The following is a 17186-nucleotide window of genomic DNA, read 5'->3' as shown; positions in this document are numbered from 1 at the left end:
AACTGGAAATGAAAAATAAGATTCCCTGAGTTCAAAAATTTAGTATAAGGATTTGGAGGATAAATCCAGTGAAGACTCCCAGAAAGCAGAGCAAAAGGACAAAGAAACAATAAATGGGTGAAAAGATAAGAGAGGATCTGTTCAAAAAGTCTCATATCTATTAGGTGTCTGCTGATAATAATAGCTAGGAATTATACATTGCATACAGGGTACCAGCTAGTATTCTAAGCACTGTATTAATTCATTTGATCTTCCCAGCTAGGTACCCTTATTGTTCCCACTTTTTTAGATGATGAAAATAAGGCACAGAGAGATTAAGTAATTTACCCAAGGACACTTAGTTTATAAGTAGTAGAACTGAGTATGACACGATATAATCCCTAAGCCTGCAGGCCTAACCTAGACAGTATACTGCTTCCCACTAATTTGTTAATGCTAAAATGTTAATAAGTGTTTTTGAACAATAATCACAGAGAGGCAGCTTTATAATTGATCATTCTGTAATTAGGTCTGTATTTTGAAGCTAGGAGGCATTGAGAGTGTTTATGACTGTTGTGGAGCTTAGAAATTATAATGTTTTAATGAAGTTTTACCTTAAATTACAAACATATTTTATTGAACTTTAGAGAAGAGCTTTAAGTAATGGAAAACATATATTAAATTTTTAATTCAATTAAAGCTTTTTTTTCTATTTCTTCAGTGATACTTTGAAATTGTTTCATTACAATATAGATAAGAATAACATTTAAGCTACTCAGCATTTGTCTTCAAGATACATATTAGAGTTTTGCACTTGCTATATCTTGGTGATCTGTATTTCCAGGGTTATCTTGAAGAACTCTTACGACTTCGAGAGAACCAGCTGTCTGAATCTGTCGCTCAGAATAAAATACTACTACAGAGGATTGAAGATTCTGATCTGGCTCATAAATTGGAGAAGGAACAACTAGAATATATAATTGTGGAGCTTCAAGATCAGCTGTAAGTGAGTCCTTTTGGAAAAATTTTGGCAGTAAAGTTAAGAAAAATGGCATGTGTGGCATAGGATTCAGGTTCCAAGAAGTCTGATTGCCTTCTGTTTAGTTCTTTTTCACTTACTCTTTTTAAAAAGTTTACTTTTTTCTTATAAAAGTAATCATGGTCACTGTAGAAACTTTACAAAATATGGGAAGAAAATAAAAATCACCTGCAGTTGTGCTATCCAGAGTTAACGCGATAACTTGGTGTGTATTATTCCAAATGCACATGCATATTTTTAAAGTATTTATTTAGTGATTGATTGATTGATGCAAAAAGATGGTATATAAGGTCATCTATTCGAAGTACACTGTACTATTTAAGTACAGTGCCATTATAGAAACTGTTTGTTACCAGGTTGTGCCAGGATGTCACTAAGCACAGTTTAGTAGAGCTGACTTTTTTTCATAGCAAGACTTTTTTTGATGAAGAAAACTGTGTATTGATCTACATTCTGGTACAGCTCCTTAACTTATCACTGTTCAAATCACTTGCACTAACCATACCATTTTGTCAAACTTAATTTTATCAATTAGTTGTTTATGGTGAAAATCTTCTCATATTAATATTTACTTAATCTTAAGGATGACTTTTAAATTTTTTACTTTGAAATAATTTCAAACTTTCAGAAAAGTTGCAAGGGTAGTACAAAATAATTCCCACATGCCCCTTCTTAGATTCACCAATTTTCAGCATTTTCCACATGTCATAATTCTCTCCCTCTGCTTGTATATACAAACATTATTTTTTGAACTACCTGAGAGGTTGCATACATCATTATCTCTTTACCCCTTAGTACTTCAGTGTGTTTTTCCTAAGAACAATGGCATTATCTTAAATACCCACACTTTGGATCTGATTTTAAGAAATTTAAATCAGTAAAATACTTCTTTTACCTGTAACTCATATTTCACTTTCATCAATTGTCCAAGTAATGTTTCTTATTGCTGTTGCTTTTTTGGTACAGGATCCAATCCAGGATCACATTTTGCATTTGGCTGTCATTCTCTTTAGTCACTCTTAACTTAGAATAGTTTTTCAGTGATTGTCTCACATGAGATTGTTATTTCTGAGAATGCAGGCTAGTAATTTTATAGACTATCCGTCAATTTGAGTTTGTTTGCTTTTCCTTGTGATTAGAATGAGCTTATCCATTTGTGGCTGGAATATAGCTAAGCAGTGTGTCCTCAGGATATCACATGCAGAGGTCAATGAAGTCTGTTGGCCTTTTATTAGTGATGTTAATTTTAGTCATTTGGTTAAGGTGTTTTTCTCTTCTGTATAGTTACTGTTGTTCCTTTTGTAATTAACAAGTAATTTGCAAGGAGATACTTTGAGACTAAAAGCATAAAAAATGATTTTTTTAAGTAAAGTTTTATTAAGGAGCATAAAAATTAAATGTTTTCTGGGAATTTGTATCTTGATAAAAAGAATTATGTTCGCATATTGCTTTTTACTTTTTTTCTAATTTTTTAAACATATTTTTAATTTTATTTTATTTTTTGGCTGCATTGGGTCTTTGTGGCTGCATGTGGGCTTTCTCTATTTATGGCGAGCGGGGGCTAGCCTTCGTTGCGGTGCATGGGCTTCTCATCGCAGGGGCTTCTCTTGTTGCAGAGCACGGGCTCTAGGCACGCAGGCTCAGTAGTTGTGGACCCAGGTTCTAGAGCACAGGCTCAGCAGTTGTGGCGCACGGGCTTAGTTGGTCTGCAGCATGTGGGATCTTCCTGGACCAGGGATCGAACCCGTGCTCCCTGCATTGGCAGGCAGATTCTTAACCACTGCGCCGCCAGGGAAGTCCCATTTTTCTAATATTTTAAAGAGAGTGTGTCGTATGGGGTATCAGTCACTGAGGGCCAGATTAATACCACCCGTAGCCCCTCACTACTATAAGCAGAGAGAAGAATATTATGAAGCAAACAGTAGAGATTTCTGGTTATTTCTTTACAATTAAAAGATTAAGAAAATAATTTTTCTTTTGCAAATAATACTGGTAGTTTGTTTAAATGCTTTTAACTTATAAATAATTACGTAGTCGGTTTTTATTTCATCACAGAGATATTTTCATTTGAAGAATTAAATCTGACTGTATCACATTTATTTTGCTTCTGATAATTTAAAGGAAACAGTCTCAAACTTTTTAGCTTGAAAAAGAATCTACGAGTTATGGTTTTATCTTACTTTTGTGATAGAAGTGTCGTTGATCTTCCTGATTTTGCAAAGAAACCTTAGAGTTATTTTTAATCTCTTTAAGTTAATAGAGCAAAAAATAAAAAATTAAGGCCACTGATGAGAATTAGACTATTGAGTTTAGAGGTTAAAGATTTATTTTCACATACCATGGCTACAATCTCTGGCTAGGTTGTAAATTGGTGTCTTACAAGGTTCCTTTGTACAAAAACCATTACAAGAATACTTAATGGAAGAGTAAGATATATGCCTTCCAGAATGTTTACGATTTACTTCGTTATCAGAATCATATTTAAGGTGCAGATAATCTCTGGGCTCCTTGAAACTATAGGGAGAGAGTGGACATTTTTTCCTTCCTGATATTTTTTTTACCAACAGTTAGGAAGGCCTGCAGTCAAAGTTGGGCACTGAAGTTCCCTTTGTTAATCCAGAGGAGATAAAAGTGGCCTTGAGAAGATTAAAATGTATAATGTATAAAGAAAAAGGTCAGAAAAGGAGCATTAAATAGAATATGAAGCATGAAGTATTTGCTTCTACATTATGTTGATTAGCTTTTCCTGGGTGATTTAAATAATTTGTCACTTAGCTTTTTATATATTTCTCAACGGTTATCTGTGTTGTTGAATTACTGTTAAAGTATGCTTTAATAATGTCTTTGAATACTCATAAAATCTGAACATCTTGTAGTTTGGGCAGTAGAGTGCACAGTGTGATATGGTAGAGGAGTACCCCAAAGCTTTCTTGCAGATCAGGACTGTGTTCAGATACTGGCTCTGTCCTTGCCTAATATGAGCTCAATCTTGATTAATATCTTGGAGCCTCTGTTTCCTTATTTGTAAAACTGAGATAATATTCACCTTGTGGATTATTATGAGTATTAAGTGGTATCATGTTTAACACAGGTAGGACAAAGAAGGTAGTCAAGATTATTAGCCTGTTTTGGCTTACAGAAACCTTAAGATCTCCTTGATAAATTCACTCGGATAAATAGTGAGTTTAAAATGCTTTACCTTATCATGCCCAGACCATGAATTTGGACTTGATTGTATTATTCCTGAGTATCACTTTTGAGATCTAGTTTCTAAATGGTAGTTGGATTGATATTTATAATAATATTATGGATCTGTGATAGACCTTCAGATAGATGTTCTACTGTACAAAAGATTCTTTGTAAAACACTGATTGCAGACCTCAAGAATAGACAGCTTCAGAACAGTATGCAAAAGCTAAATTCTTTGTCATGATTAATACCAATAAAATGTGTAATAGGGAGTCTTTTATATTTAGTTGATGAAATTTTTCTATTCATGATTTGAAGAATAGGAATAGTAAAATGTCTTACAGGGCTTCCTAGAGAAGGGACTGAAGAGTCTAAATAGTAGAGTGAAGAATCATGCATTGCTAAAACTAAGCCATTGTCATAGTTCAACAGCCAGTTTGGTGTAGTTCATGGTGAGTAGTGATGGTTTGATCTGTCGGCCTGCAAACCAGAAGCCAAGGATGCTGTGGCATCCTGGTTCACAAATTTTAGGATGAGTGGTATGGATTCTAACAGGAGAATGCAGTGATGTCATCATAGCCCAGTTAATAATGGACAGATCATGACAGTTGCTGGTCATATATATTTTTGGCAGGTAACAGTTATTAAAATAGTAAATTACAATCATGCTAATATATATTACATACTCTATTATCCATATAAGAACAGAAAAGTCAAGAAAATGCATCCAGAAGAGAAAAAGGCCAGGTACCAGATAGGTAGAACCATTTCTATTGTATTTTCTTGGTATTAGTAAGAAATTATATATTACAACAGGAAAGGGGTACTTATTTGATATGAATGGCATTCCATTGCCTTTATAGTCCTGATGTTAGATTAAAAGTGCTGGCAGAGTCTCTTATATCTGAGCAGATGTCCTTATATCTGGGCCAGGGGCCTCCAACAGTTAGAACTGCCCTACAGATTTCATGGAGAAGTGACTCATTTTATTTGGCAAGTGTTTTACATTGAGTACATGAAAAAGGGAAGCATCCCTAAATTACAATTTATAAATAGGACAATATCACTATTAACATATAAATATTGTTTTGTTTAGTTATTTCTGTTATTTAGCATTTAATACTTATAAAATTATAATTAGCATTTAAATTCTGAAGCTATTATTATATTTTTAATTTTTTATTAAGAAATTTTCAAGGGACTTCCCTGGTGGGGCAGTGGTTAAGAGTCCACCTGCCAATGCAGGGGACATGGGTTCGAGCCCTGGTCCGGGAAGATCCCACATGCGGCGGAGCAGCTAAGCCCCTGCACCACAATTACTGAGCCTGTGCTCCTGCACCACAATTACTGAGCCTGTGCTCTAGAACCCGCAGGCCACAACTACAGAGCCCACGTGCCAAGAGCCCGTGCTCTGCAACACGAGAAGCCACCACAATGAGAAGCACATGCACCACAACCAAGAGTAGCCCCCTCTCACTGAAGACCCAATGCAGCCAAAAATAACTAAATTTATAAAATAAAAAAAAAAGAAAATTTCAAGTATCCACAAAAGAAAGAATTGTAGAATAAACCCCTGATTGCCCGTCACCCAGACTGAACAGAATTTGTCACATTTGCTTTACTTGTCTTTTTTCTTTTTCACTTTTTGCTGAATGATTTTGAAGCAATCATGCCCTTTGATTCCTATGTACTTCATTGTACATCTGTAAAAACTATGGATACTTTCTCACATAATTTCATAATCACACCTGATAAAATTAGGGACAATTGTTTTTATCATCGAATGTGCTTTCATACCAAGTTTCCGTAATTGTTTTAAAAGAAACTTTTTTGTAGTTGATCTTTTTCAAATCAGGATTCACTCGTACTTTACGTATAGTTATGTCTCATAAGCCTCTTAATTTAGAACAGTTTTCCCCACTTTTACTTTTCCTGTCATTGTCTATTTGCAGACTTTTCCTGCATAGCATCCAGCATTCTGGATTAGTTCTTTGTAGTTTATTTACCTTGTTCTTATATGCCTATGCCTCCCAGTATGTAGCCATTAGCCACATGTGACTGTTGAGCACTTGAAATGTGGCTAGTCTGAGCTAAGTTATGCTGTAAGTATAAAATCCACACCGGATAGTGTGAAATAAAGAATGTAAAATGTCTCCTTAGTAACTTTTTATATTGACTACCTATTGAAATGCTAATGTTTGGGATGTATTGGGTTAAATAAGTGCATCATTAAAATTAATTTCACCTGCTTTTTAAGGTGGCTACTAGAACATTTTAAATTCCATATGTGACTCTTCTTGATTGGTGCTGGACAGCTGTATTCTCTGTACTATATCCTCTCTTCTCAAAGTGGACTGGCTACATTTGCATCATCTGGGAGCAGATTCTCAGGCCCCTCCCCAGACCCGTGGAATCAGAATCTGTATTTAATAAGATCCTCAGGGGATTAATTGACACATTAAAGTTTGAGAAATCACTGCTTTGTACTGTTTGTTCTGTAAAGTATATCCTCTTAACTCTGGATTAGTAGTTCTCAATCTTGGTTGCACATTTAGAATCCTTCAGGGAGCCTTTTAAAAGTATATTTTGAAAAATGAGGATGCCTACCTGAGCCTTGCCTCAAGAGATGTTCATTTAATTTGTCAAAGGTGGGACCCAGGCAAGCGTAAAAGTGTTTAAAAAGCTTCCCAGGTGTTCCTGATGTCCAGTCAGCCTTGAAAACCACTGCTCTGAGGTGCTGGGCTAAATTTGAGTTTAATTTTATGACAAGAATATTTTATAGGTAGTGCTCAGTACTTCCTATTGAGAAGCAGACAAGTTGTCCCACTTTTATTGATCTTAAAATAGGACAGTGGATTTAGGTGGTTACAGCCTCATTTCTCCTTTGTGGAGGTTCTCATCAGCCTTTCATCTAATGGCTTGACATGGATGAGCATTACTTGGAGCAGTTGGCTCATCAGGATTTGTAAAATGGTGATTTCCTAATTGTTATTCCCTCCGTGCTTAAAGGCTAGAATCATCTATAAAGAACTTTTCCTTATTAGGGCTATTTGGTGGTTACCATGACAGTTCTTACAGGGTATTATTAATTTTCAAAGTAAGATGCTGATGTCCTACTTAGCTCCTAATGAAGTGAAGATTTTGCTTTGCTTTCTCTCTTCTGAGATTATGAACTTGTTACATATAATCTCTTCTGTAATGTGAATTAGCACGTACAAGGTTCATAAGTAAGGGGATGATGTTAGTATAGCAAAGAAATCGCCTTGATTCATAATTGATTTTTTCCTAGAGGTTAACATTTCTCAAAAAAGTAACACCAGCAGGGACTTAACCTGGTGGGTAAGACTCCAAGCTCCCAACACAGCAGGCCCGGGTTTGATCCCTGGTCTGGGAGCTAGATCCTACATGCACGCTGCAACTAAGAGTCCACATGCCACAATTAAGAAGCCCGCAATGTGCAACTAAAGATCCCGCACGCCACACCTAAGACCTGGCGCAGCCTAAATAAATAAATAAAACACCAGCAGAATGCAGAATACATTAATACAGGCAAATACTGCAGGCCACCAACAGATGGCACTCTCTCACTGTACATAATACTCTCTTACCGTGCTTTCCTCTAGCTCAGTTGAGCTAGAACTTGGAGGTGCTTGTTCTGTAGTTGTCCTTGCCCCCATGGTAAACCTCAGCCTCAGCAGCCTTGACCCTTCCTTGCACCCTCTTCCATCAAATGGCTTTTACTTTTTTGTTGTTGTTAAAGCTGTTGTCGTTGTAAAGTTATTGTAATATTTCTTTAATTAATAGGAATTTAACAAATATTTTAAATTGGGTTTGAAGTTTTGTTAGGTTTGTCACAGTTTTTCTTAGTGTTGTAGTTGGAAGGTTGAATAGACTTTGAGTTGTCAGCCCCTAACCCTGTTCTCCCCATAAGGCCAGCTATTTTCAGTGTGTAATTGCAGAACGCTGTTTTGTTTTGTTTCTGCACTATAGCAGAAATGCCTATATTCAGGGTATTTCTGTCCCATAAATTTATTTTTCTTTTTGATGCTCCAATTGTCCTATCTTTGACTAATGGAAATGCCTTTATATTCATTCCTGTGTCCTTCTGACATGACACATTTGTCTTTGCTAATTTTCTTGCTTTCTGGTACAAGATATCCCAGGCTCATCTTCTATATTTCCTGTCCTGGAATCATCCATTCCTCTAAGGATCCAGGGTTTATCTTATATTTTAAAATGAGAGGGAAAAGGAAGCATTTGAGGGAATTCCCTGGTGATCCAGTGGTTAGGAGTCTGCGTTGGGGGCCTGGGTTCAGTCTCTGGCCGGGGAACTAAGATGCCACAAGCCACACAGCACAGCCAAAAAAAGAAAGAAAGAAAAGGAGGCATTTGAGTGTTTTTCGAGGTTCTAAATTACTCATTAGGGCTTTCCCGGTAGTGCAGTAATTAAGAATCCGCCTGCCAATGCAGGGGACACGCGATCGAGCCCTGGTCCGGGAAGATCCCACATGCCACGGAGCAACTAAGCCCGTGCGCCACAACTACTGAGCCTGCGCTCTAGAGCCCACGAGCCACAACCACTGAGCCCACGCACCACAACTACTGAAGCCCGCACACCTAGAGCCCATGCTCTGCAACAAGAGAGGCCACCGCAATGAGAAGCCCGCGCGCCGCAACAAAGAGTAGACCCGGCTCACCACAACTAGAGAAAGCCCGCGCGCAGCAACGAAGGCCCAGCACAGTCAAAAATAAACAAATAAAGTAATTTTTTAAAAAAATAAAATAAATAAATTACTCATTAATGTTTCTTTCTTTTCAAAAGATACTGTCAAGTTAAGGTCTAAAGTGCAACCAGGATAAAATAAATAAGATACAAGGATGTAATTTATAGCACAGGGAATATAGCCAACATTTTATAATAATTTTAAGTGGAGTATAATTCATAAAATATCGAATAACTACGCTATATACTTGAAATTAGTATACTATTGTAAATCAGCTATACTTCAGTTTTTTTTAAGTGTAAACAAGGTTGAAAAGCATTTAAGAGACTTTGATTTGGGGTTAACTTTTTGGGCAAGAATACTTCATAGGTAAATAATTTAAAAATTTTGGGTATGTGGCTCCTTTTTAGGCTTCTTCTTTCAAAATGTTTTATTTGAAGGGAAATAATTGTAAAGTGATACAAAGTGAGTCTTTATCCCATGGCTGTGTCTAAAATTAACAGAAAACAAAACACAAAGATTTATTTTTTAAAAATATTTATTTGGCTGCATTGGGTCTTCATTGCGGCATGCAGGCTTCTCTAGTTGCAGCGCTTGGGCTTCTCTATAGTTGAGGCATGTAGGATCTTAGTTCCCAGCCAGGGATTGAACCCGCATCCCCTGCATTGGAAGGTGGATTCTTAACCACTGGACCACCAGGGAAGTCCCAAAGAAATTTTTATATTAAAATTATGAAGAAATTAGGATATTCACAAGCTATATGAGCATTTTCCAATTCTGGTAAACTTTCAATTAAGAAGAGTAGGGACCTCCCTGGTGGTCCAGTGGTTAAGACTCCATGCTTCCACTGTAGGGGGCACAATTTTGATCCCTGGTCAGGGAACTAAGATCCCACATGCTGTGCGGCACAGCCAAAAAAAAAAAAAAAAAGTAACTCTCATTATTTCTTTTGGTGCTAAATTGCTTTTGTAACTTCTCTGGCCTTTATTCATTCACTTGACAAATAAATATTGAGAATGCCATGAAGAGCCAGGCCCTGTTCTAGGTGCCGGTGATTCAGGAGTGAATAAAACAAAGTCCCTGCCCTCATAGAGTTTACACTGAGTGGACGGCAGCCACCAACACCGACAGTAAACAAATAGTGCCTGAGTGGTGGTCCTCTTCCTCTTCCAGGGTCGTCAAGAGAGGCTTGGAGGCCGTAACTCTCTTACCCTGTGTTCCTAGGAGAGTGAGGGGTGGAGTGTATCAACACCTGGTGTTCGGTGGCTTTCCCTTTCTGGAACTTCAGTGCTCTTTACCTCATTCTCATTATTCTCATTATGATTCTCAATATTACGCTCATGAGCATAAAATTTTGCACTCCTGTAGTCCTGCTAGATTAGGTCCTTTATTTTCATGAAGGTTGTAGCCTAAGATTTTCTCAGTGTGCCCTGTCACAAATAGTAGTGGACTATATCCTGAGAATTACAGTACATCAGGAAATAAATAGTAAGTGGAAAGTAACAAAGGTGTGCAGCAGGGGTGTTGGGCATTTGCTAGACTCACTCTCAGAACTTGTCTTGTAGCCATCGGCGTCCAATGTATTGACTTATCAAAATTGAAAATTGCCTCATGCCATGGACCTTTGGGATTACTTAGGAGCACGTGGAGTCACAGATATTAAATGCTAAGTGCCAAGGGCTATATGCCTTATGTACATCTAGAGGCTGAAAGTAAAGCTTCATCATGAGCATCAGCACAGCATCTGCGGTAGGTGGGAAAGGAGCAAAGTGAGGGAGAGAGGATAACCCTCAAGTTTGGAGACACAGGATAAAGAATCAAGTAAGTGAACAGAATAATATGGACAGCTTTGAATTGACTAAGCACTGCTCTCAAAATATAGAGAATGGGATTCTACATCTTTTTTTTTTTTTTTAACATCTTTATTGGGGTATAATTGCTCTACAATGGTGTGTTAGTTTCTGCATTATAACAAAGTGAATCAGTTATACATATGGGATTCTACATCTTTTAAAAGAGCTTGTAAGTAGCAGTAGACTTGAGCCTAATCTCTGAAAGGAAGGAAAGAGACCAAACTGTGGAAATTTCATCTTTTTGTCTTTCATTAAAATAATGAATGTAATATTGAGGGCTCAGAAGAATGTAAGATCTAGTTTTTGAAGCTAGGGTGCTCTGGCTGAAACCCTCACCTTAAATACCATCTTCAGCTAAAGACAAAAGAGGGTAGGATGTTGGAAGTAGTGGTTTGGGACTTCAGAGTGGAGGGATGAAATTTACATGGAGATGAGAAAGTAGATGTTTGGTAAACAAATGTTTGCTTGCCCATGCAGAGATAGTGAGACGCAGAGTAGACTCTGATCTCTCCCTTACCACACCTAGCCCATATTCTTTGAAGGTGTCTTTGGTGATAGCTCTATTCCTGGAACCAGACCCATTATCTAAATTCTTTAGGTAGCTAAGGGGATGGTAAAAATAAAGACTTCTGAGTCTTCTTTTTCTTAAAAACAATCATTCTAAATTAATTCTTATGCCAAAGAGACGTATTTTGGGGTGGCAAACATTGCTCCCTTACAGAGTTAATATCCAAAATATATAAGGAACTCGTACAACTCAATAGGAACAAACAAACCAACCAATTAAAAAATGAGCAAAAGATTTGAATAGACATTTCTCCAAAGAAGACATACAGATGACCAACAGGTACATGGAAAGATGCTCAACTTCACTAATCATCAGGGAAATGCAAATTACAATTACAATGAGCTATTACCTCACACCTGTGAGAATTTTGTTAGCAGAAAGACGATAGATGATAAGTGTTCGCAAGGATGTAGAAAAAGGAATCCTTGGTCAATGTTGTGAGAATGTAAATTGGTGCAGCCTCTTTGGAAAACAGTATGGAGCTTCCTCAGAAAATTAATAGAACTATCGTATGATCCATCAATCCCACTTCTGAGTATTTATCCAGAGGAAGGGAAGTTAGGATTGTTGTCAAACCCAAGTTCATGTGCCCCACGCACAGTGAGGCCAAACAAACTGAAAAGTTGGAGTTTGGAGCAGAGAAAGGTTTATTGATCGAAAAGGGTGCTGAAAAGATGGGGAGACAAAGGTTTGTCTCAGATCCATCTTACCAGCTGGCCAGGGCATAACGTTTTTAAAGGCAACATTTGGGATGAGGGTTGCAGGGGACTTGACTTTTTTCTGATTGGTTAGTGGTGAGGTAACAGGGTGGTGTTTCAGGAATCTTAATCATCAGCCTTCTTGTTCCAACCAGTCTGGGGCCCCGTGCTTGCGCCCAGCCTGTAGTCACCATCCTCCACCTGGGTGGGGGGGCGGGGTCTTAGTTCCTACAGAACAGCTCAAAGATCTGTGTCAGATTGTTTTGTATATGCCTCGAGGAGGAATTCAGACTCTGTTTTATCACTGAGCTCTTGTTTCTCAACTGCTTTTCCTTTGTTTCTGCATTCCCTCACTTCCCTAATTAACAACTGCTTGAATCTCTTCTTTGGAGCTCAGGGAAGACCTAGGAGACAAAGCCTTTTTCTACAAACAAGAAACTGGGGACAGGAAAGCCTTTTGTACCCAGGAGGACCCCTCAGGGTCCTACTCTATTTCAGAATCTTGAAGAGATGTCTGCATTGTTATGTTAATTTCAGCATTATTAACAGTAGCCAAGAGGTAGAGGTGACTTAAGCGTCCATGTGTCCATGGATGAATGGATGAAGAATATGTAATATATATATAAAGACCCTGTGTCTGTATACACACATAGAGGCACAATGGATGATAATTCAGCCTTAAAAATGAAGGAAATCCTGTCATTCATGACAACATGGATGACATTACGCTAAGTGAAATAGACTAGATGCAGAAAGACAAATACTGCACGATCCCACTTACATGTGGACTCTGAAATAGTCAAATTCAGAGAAACAGAATAGAATGATTGTTACCAGGGCCTGGAGAGAGGGGAAGTTGGGGAGATATGGTTCAGGAGTACAAAGTTTCAGTTATGCAAGATGAATAAATTCTGGAGATCTAACGTATAACAATGTGACAATAGTTAACAATATTGTATACTTGAAATTTTCTGAGAGGGTAGATAAGTGTTCTCATCACACAAAAAAGAGGTTAACTGTGAGGTGTTGGATGTGTCAATTAGCTTGAGTGTGGTTATTATTTCACATTGTATATCAAATCATCAAGTTGTACACTTTAAATGTATACATTTTAAATTGTCAGTTATACCTCAGTAAAGCTGGGGAGGAAAAGATTGAATTATATTTGTGTGTGTGTGTGTGTGTGTGTGTGTGTGTGTGCGTGGCCAAATTCCTACATAATTCCTACTGAGAATCTAAAGAGAAAATAGCTGACTGTCTCCCAGTTTAGAGGTAGATATTACAGGAAAGTTCTTAAAATTAGCTGGAATTCATATATGATTTCTACTTTCTTAGTAAATTAAACAATTTCCCCGTAGTGTATTTTTCTGTAGAATTATTACTTTAATGAGAGAATGTTAAATTGACTTATAGACATAAGCGACAAGTAGTATCTGTCTCATATGGAATGATTTAGTTTTTAGATTAGCTCAGTAATGTTAGCATTGGTTAGAGTTTTAATTAGTTAAATGCTAATTATCACATAGTTTCACCTTTAATTGCCCCTGATTTTGCACTATGAAATAACAGTAATTGTTGAGTAATTTAAGATGAACTTATTTTAAAACTTGGCCAAATGAGAAATTTCCTCATTCTTCGTATGTTAACATCAGTTGGATTACCGTTGAGTAGGTCTTGAAGTTAACTTGGTACGTTTTGCTTGTTCTAAGGTAAGTAATGGGATTCTTTGATTGCAAGCCGTCACAACTAACTCTTAAAACACAAATGGAATTCATTAGATTGATATCAATAACTCATGGAATGGATAAGATACTGGGAAAGTAGGCCTGGAGAGAGGCAGGCTGAGCTACTTCAGAGGGTTGGGAAGTAGGAACATCAGGAATATCTCTTTGCTGGTACATTTTGGTCAGGACCTCACTGCTAGAACAAATAAACTGCTTCGTCTATTTATCACTCTAAATGGACTCAGGTCAAGATTCAAAATTCAGGGATGGGGTTTTCAACCTAACTTAATTCACTTGCCTGCCCCCTAGTGTACTGGAGTGGTGAGAGAAAAGGCCTGCCTTACACAGCATCCTCCAGGCTTTCCTTTTCATAGTAGCAAGGCAAGTGCCAGGATTTACTGTGTCCACATTCCTCACAAACGGTGGAACACAGATGTGGCACGGATGAAAACTAGGCCTATTCAATACGCTGAGATTTCTTATCTCCTGTTTCAGAGGACCAGGCAGCTTCCCATAGAAAAAGGCAGTACTTTAATTCGTCATAGGGCAAAAATTCTCCACAGACAAATAGTGTGTAAAAACTCTTGTGAGGGCTTCCCTGGTGGCGCAGTGGTTGGGAGTCCGCCTGCTGATGCAGGGGACATGGGTTCGTACCCCGGTCCGGGAAGATCCCACATGCCGCGGAGCGGCTGGGCCCGTGAGCCATGGCCGCTGAGCCTGTGCGTCCGGAGCCTGTGCTCCGCAACGGGAGAGGCCACAACAGTGAGAGGCCCACGTACCACAAAAAAAAAAAAGAAAACTCTTGTGAAACTTCAGTTCCTTTTTCCATTTTATATGCTGTAAGACTTTTCGCTTTCCAGAAAGAATATATTCTGAAGTGGAAGATCGTTCATTTACTTATCATTGAGTTCTACCAATGGCGTTTCCTCAGATGCACATTTGCCTTTCTTCCCTTCTGCTCTGAATATTTCCTGTAGGCCAGTTATGACATTGGAATTGAGTTCTCCAGTGACATTCACTGGGAACCCTAAAGAGGGAATATGTGAAAGAGAGAAATCTAGTAAGAGAACCCAAAATAATGGTAGTTTATTATAATAGATTCTCTGGCCAGTGATCCCCGTTTCTGCTTTATACTATTTTTCTGTCAATCTTAGAAGATTTCTAATCACTCTTTACTGTTTTCATAAAAACCGATGTTAAATTACCTTAAAAGCCTTTTAAAATTTTTTCATTCCTTTTCTAGTGAAATGAAATCGTTGGACCTAGCCTGAAGGAATACCTTGATGGGAGACATTCTCACTGATTTCTGCCTATTTCACTTCTAGTATTCCATTGTAAGAGAGAAGCTAGTGTTGACATCAGATAATGTTTCTTTATGGACATAGTGGAGCAAATATTTATAAATGCACACAGATATTCCGTAAAATAAGAAATATTTGTATGGGGCTTGCTAGAGACATTAAAGAAAATGGGATTATTCCATTAGAATCATGGTTAATAGCCAGAGGTGTTGTGCCAGCGGATTTTCTCCAGTGTAGGAGCGTCTTGCTAGTGCACCACTGACCCTCTGCCACCCACAATAAGACTATGGTCTCTGAAAGTTAGTGGCAGGCACGTTTTACTTCCTACTTCTGAGCTGGTGGGTCAGGACCTTGAAACGCTAAAGTCATGGACTCCTGTTTGAGAATGCAGGTTGCCTAGGTGGTATTTTAAGGCATTTTAGAGGTAGAATAAGAGCTTTCCAAACAGAATTATGCTTTTAAACCAACTACCAGTTCAAATGTTGAATTAGTCTTGTGACAGTTGGTTTGTGAAATTGAAATCTTGGGAGAAAGCTAGTTCTTTTGCAACTTGTTACTGACAAGTTGCTCTACAAAAATGGAAGTAAACCATGAGTTGTTATAATGGCTTCGTTCTGTGGTTGAAATATCTCCAGTAGATTATATTGTTCAATGTAATTGTCATTGATATAATTATGTTCATGAAGATTTATTAGTAGTCACTTTTATCAGAAACAATTACAGGAACCTCATGGATTTTTTATTTTATATTTTTCTGTATTTTATTTTTATTCATTTTAATTGTTTTTGTTTGTTTACTGAGTTAAATTACTTCAACAGATTGTGAATTTTGAAGCTAGAGAATCATACACGTGGACTCTTTACTCTCTTTTGTATTTTAACTGGCGTCTGATCACCTGTAACTCTAAGGTATCACCATTGTTTTTTAGTTAAGATGTAAAATGCATCTTGAGTCCCTTAGTCCTTTAGTAATATCTCTGGGGAAAAGATAGGAAGTCTAAATTTCACAGGTAGTGATTTATTGTAGCAGTAGAGAAAGAATGAAAAACACATATTGCAGGAGACGAAACAGTCATAGCCCCAACTAGCCTTCCTGTAGTTCTGGTCACATTCTGTTAACATATCATTTTAAAAAGGTGAATTTGGGGGCCTAAGTTGATACCATTATCAGGTTCCTGTGCCAATGCAGAACAGTGAAGACAAAAGCACTCACCATCTTAATATTCACAGGACTGTGCTAAAGAATAATGATTTAAGATCAAGACAAGAGTTAACTGCCCACCTCACCAACCAGTGGCCTTCCCCAGGAGCTCTGGATGTCAATGCTGTTGCCTTGGATACGTTGCTTTACCGAAAACACAATAAACAGTGGTATGAGTAAGTGTGATACTTTTTTTTTCCAACTAATTACGAACTTAGTTGTACCAAACACATGGCTATCCACTTTGGTTTCTCATGCTTCTTTCTGAATTCGTTATTAGCTTAGAGCAAAAGTAGGATTTAAGACTATTGTGGCTTAGTAAGGTTAGATTAAGGCAGTGAATGTGGTAATGTTATGAAGCCAAGGCACCCTGGAGAAGTAAAAAAAATTTGAGAAATCCACCAGCTACCTACTTCTCCTCTAGTTAATCTTCAGGCAGTCCTTCAGTGAAATCTGTGAGCCTGTATTTTATGAGCCATCTATTTTTTTTTTTTTTTTTTTTTTCGTCACGCGAGCCTCTCACTGTTGTGGCCTCTCCCGTTGTGGAGCACAGGCTCCGGACGCGCAGGCTCAGCAGCCATGGCTCATGGGCCCAGCCGCTACGCAGCATGTGGGATCTTCCTGGACCGGGGCACGAACCCGCGTCCCCTGCATTGGCAGGCGGACTGTCAACCACTGCGCCACCAAGGAAGCCCGAGCCATCTATTTTTTAATTGTAGCTTTGGTGTTTGTGTTAGGACTAATTTTCATGCTTGTTATAAAACATAAAATTCCATCTCATGAAAGCGTAGAAAGAAATTTACTTGTTCTTGATGGGTCTGGAAGACTTTTGTTCATTTTCAGTAAATCTAATATTGGGGGGATATTGAAGATATAATCACTCCACCTATAGGCCACAAGATCCTTCTCC

General features: G+C 37.9%; 1 protein-coding gene across 4 annotated transcripts in view; it reads left to right on the top strand.

Annotated features, from left to right (window-relative positions):
* The window catches only part of RUNDC3B (RUN domain containing 3B), a 156438-nt gene that overhangs the window by 106058 nt on the left and 33194 nt on the right, over window positions 1-17186 (top strand). For 2 of the 4 annotated variants that reach the window (XM_027102685.1, XM_027102686.1), the window contains 2 exons: window positions 824-981; window positions 16306-16452. In XM_027102685.1, coding sequence (XP_026958486.1) covers window positions 824-981; window positions 16306-16452 — 305 coding nt within the window. The remainder of the gene's footprint in view (window positions 1-823; window positions 982-16305; window positions 16453-17186) is intronic. The other 2 variants (XM_027102687.1, XM_027102688.1) reach the window with 1 other exon arrangement.

The sequence above is a fragment of the Aethalodelphis obliquidens genome, unplaced genomic scaffold, assembly GCF_003676395.1.
Source record: "Aethalodelphis obliquidens isolate GAN/ISIS:26980383/991018 unplaced genomic scaffold, ASM367639v1 scaffold5, whole genome shotgun sequence".
In the NCBI taxonomy this organism is placed as follows: Eukaryota; Metazoa; Chordata; class Mammalia; order Artiodactyla; family Delphinidae; genus Aethalodelphis; species Aethalodelphis obliquidens.
Note: the sequence above shows the minus strand (reverse complement) of the source record. Positions and strands in the feature narration are given on the sequence as shown.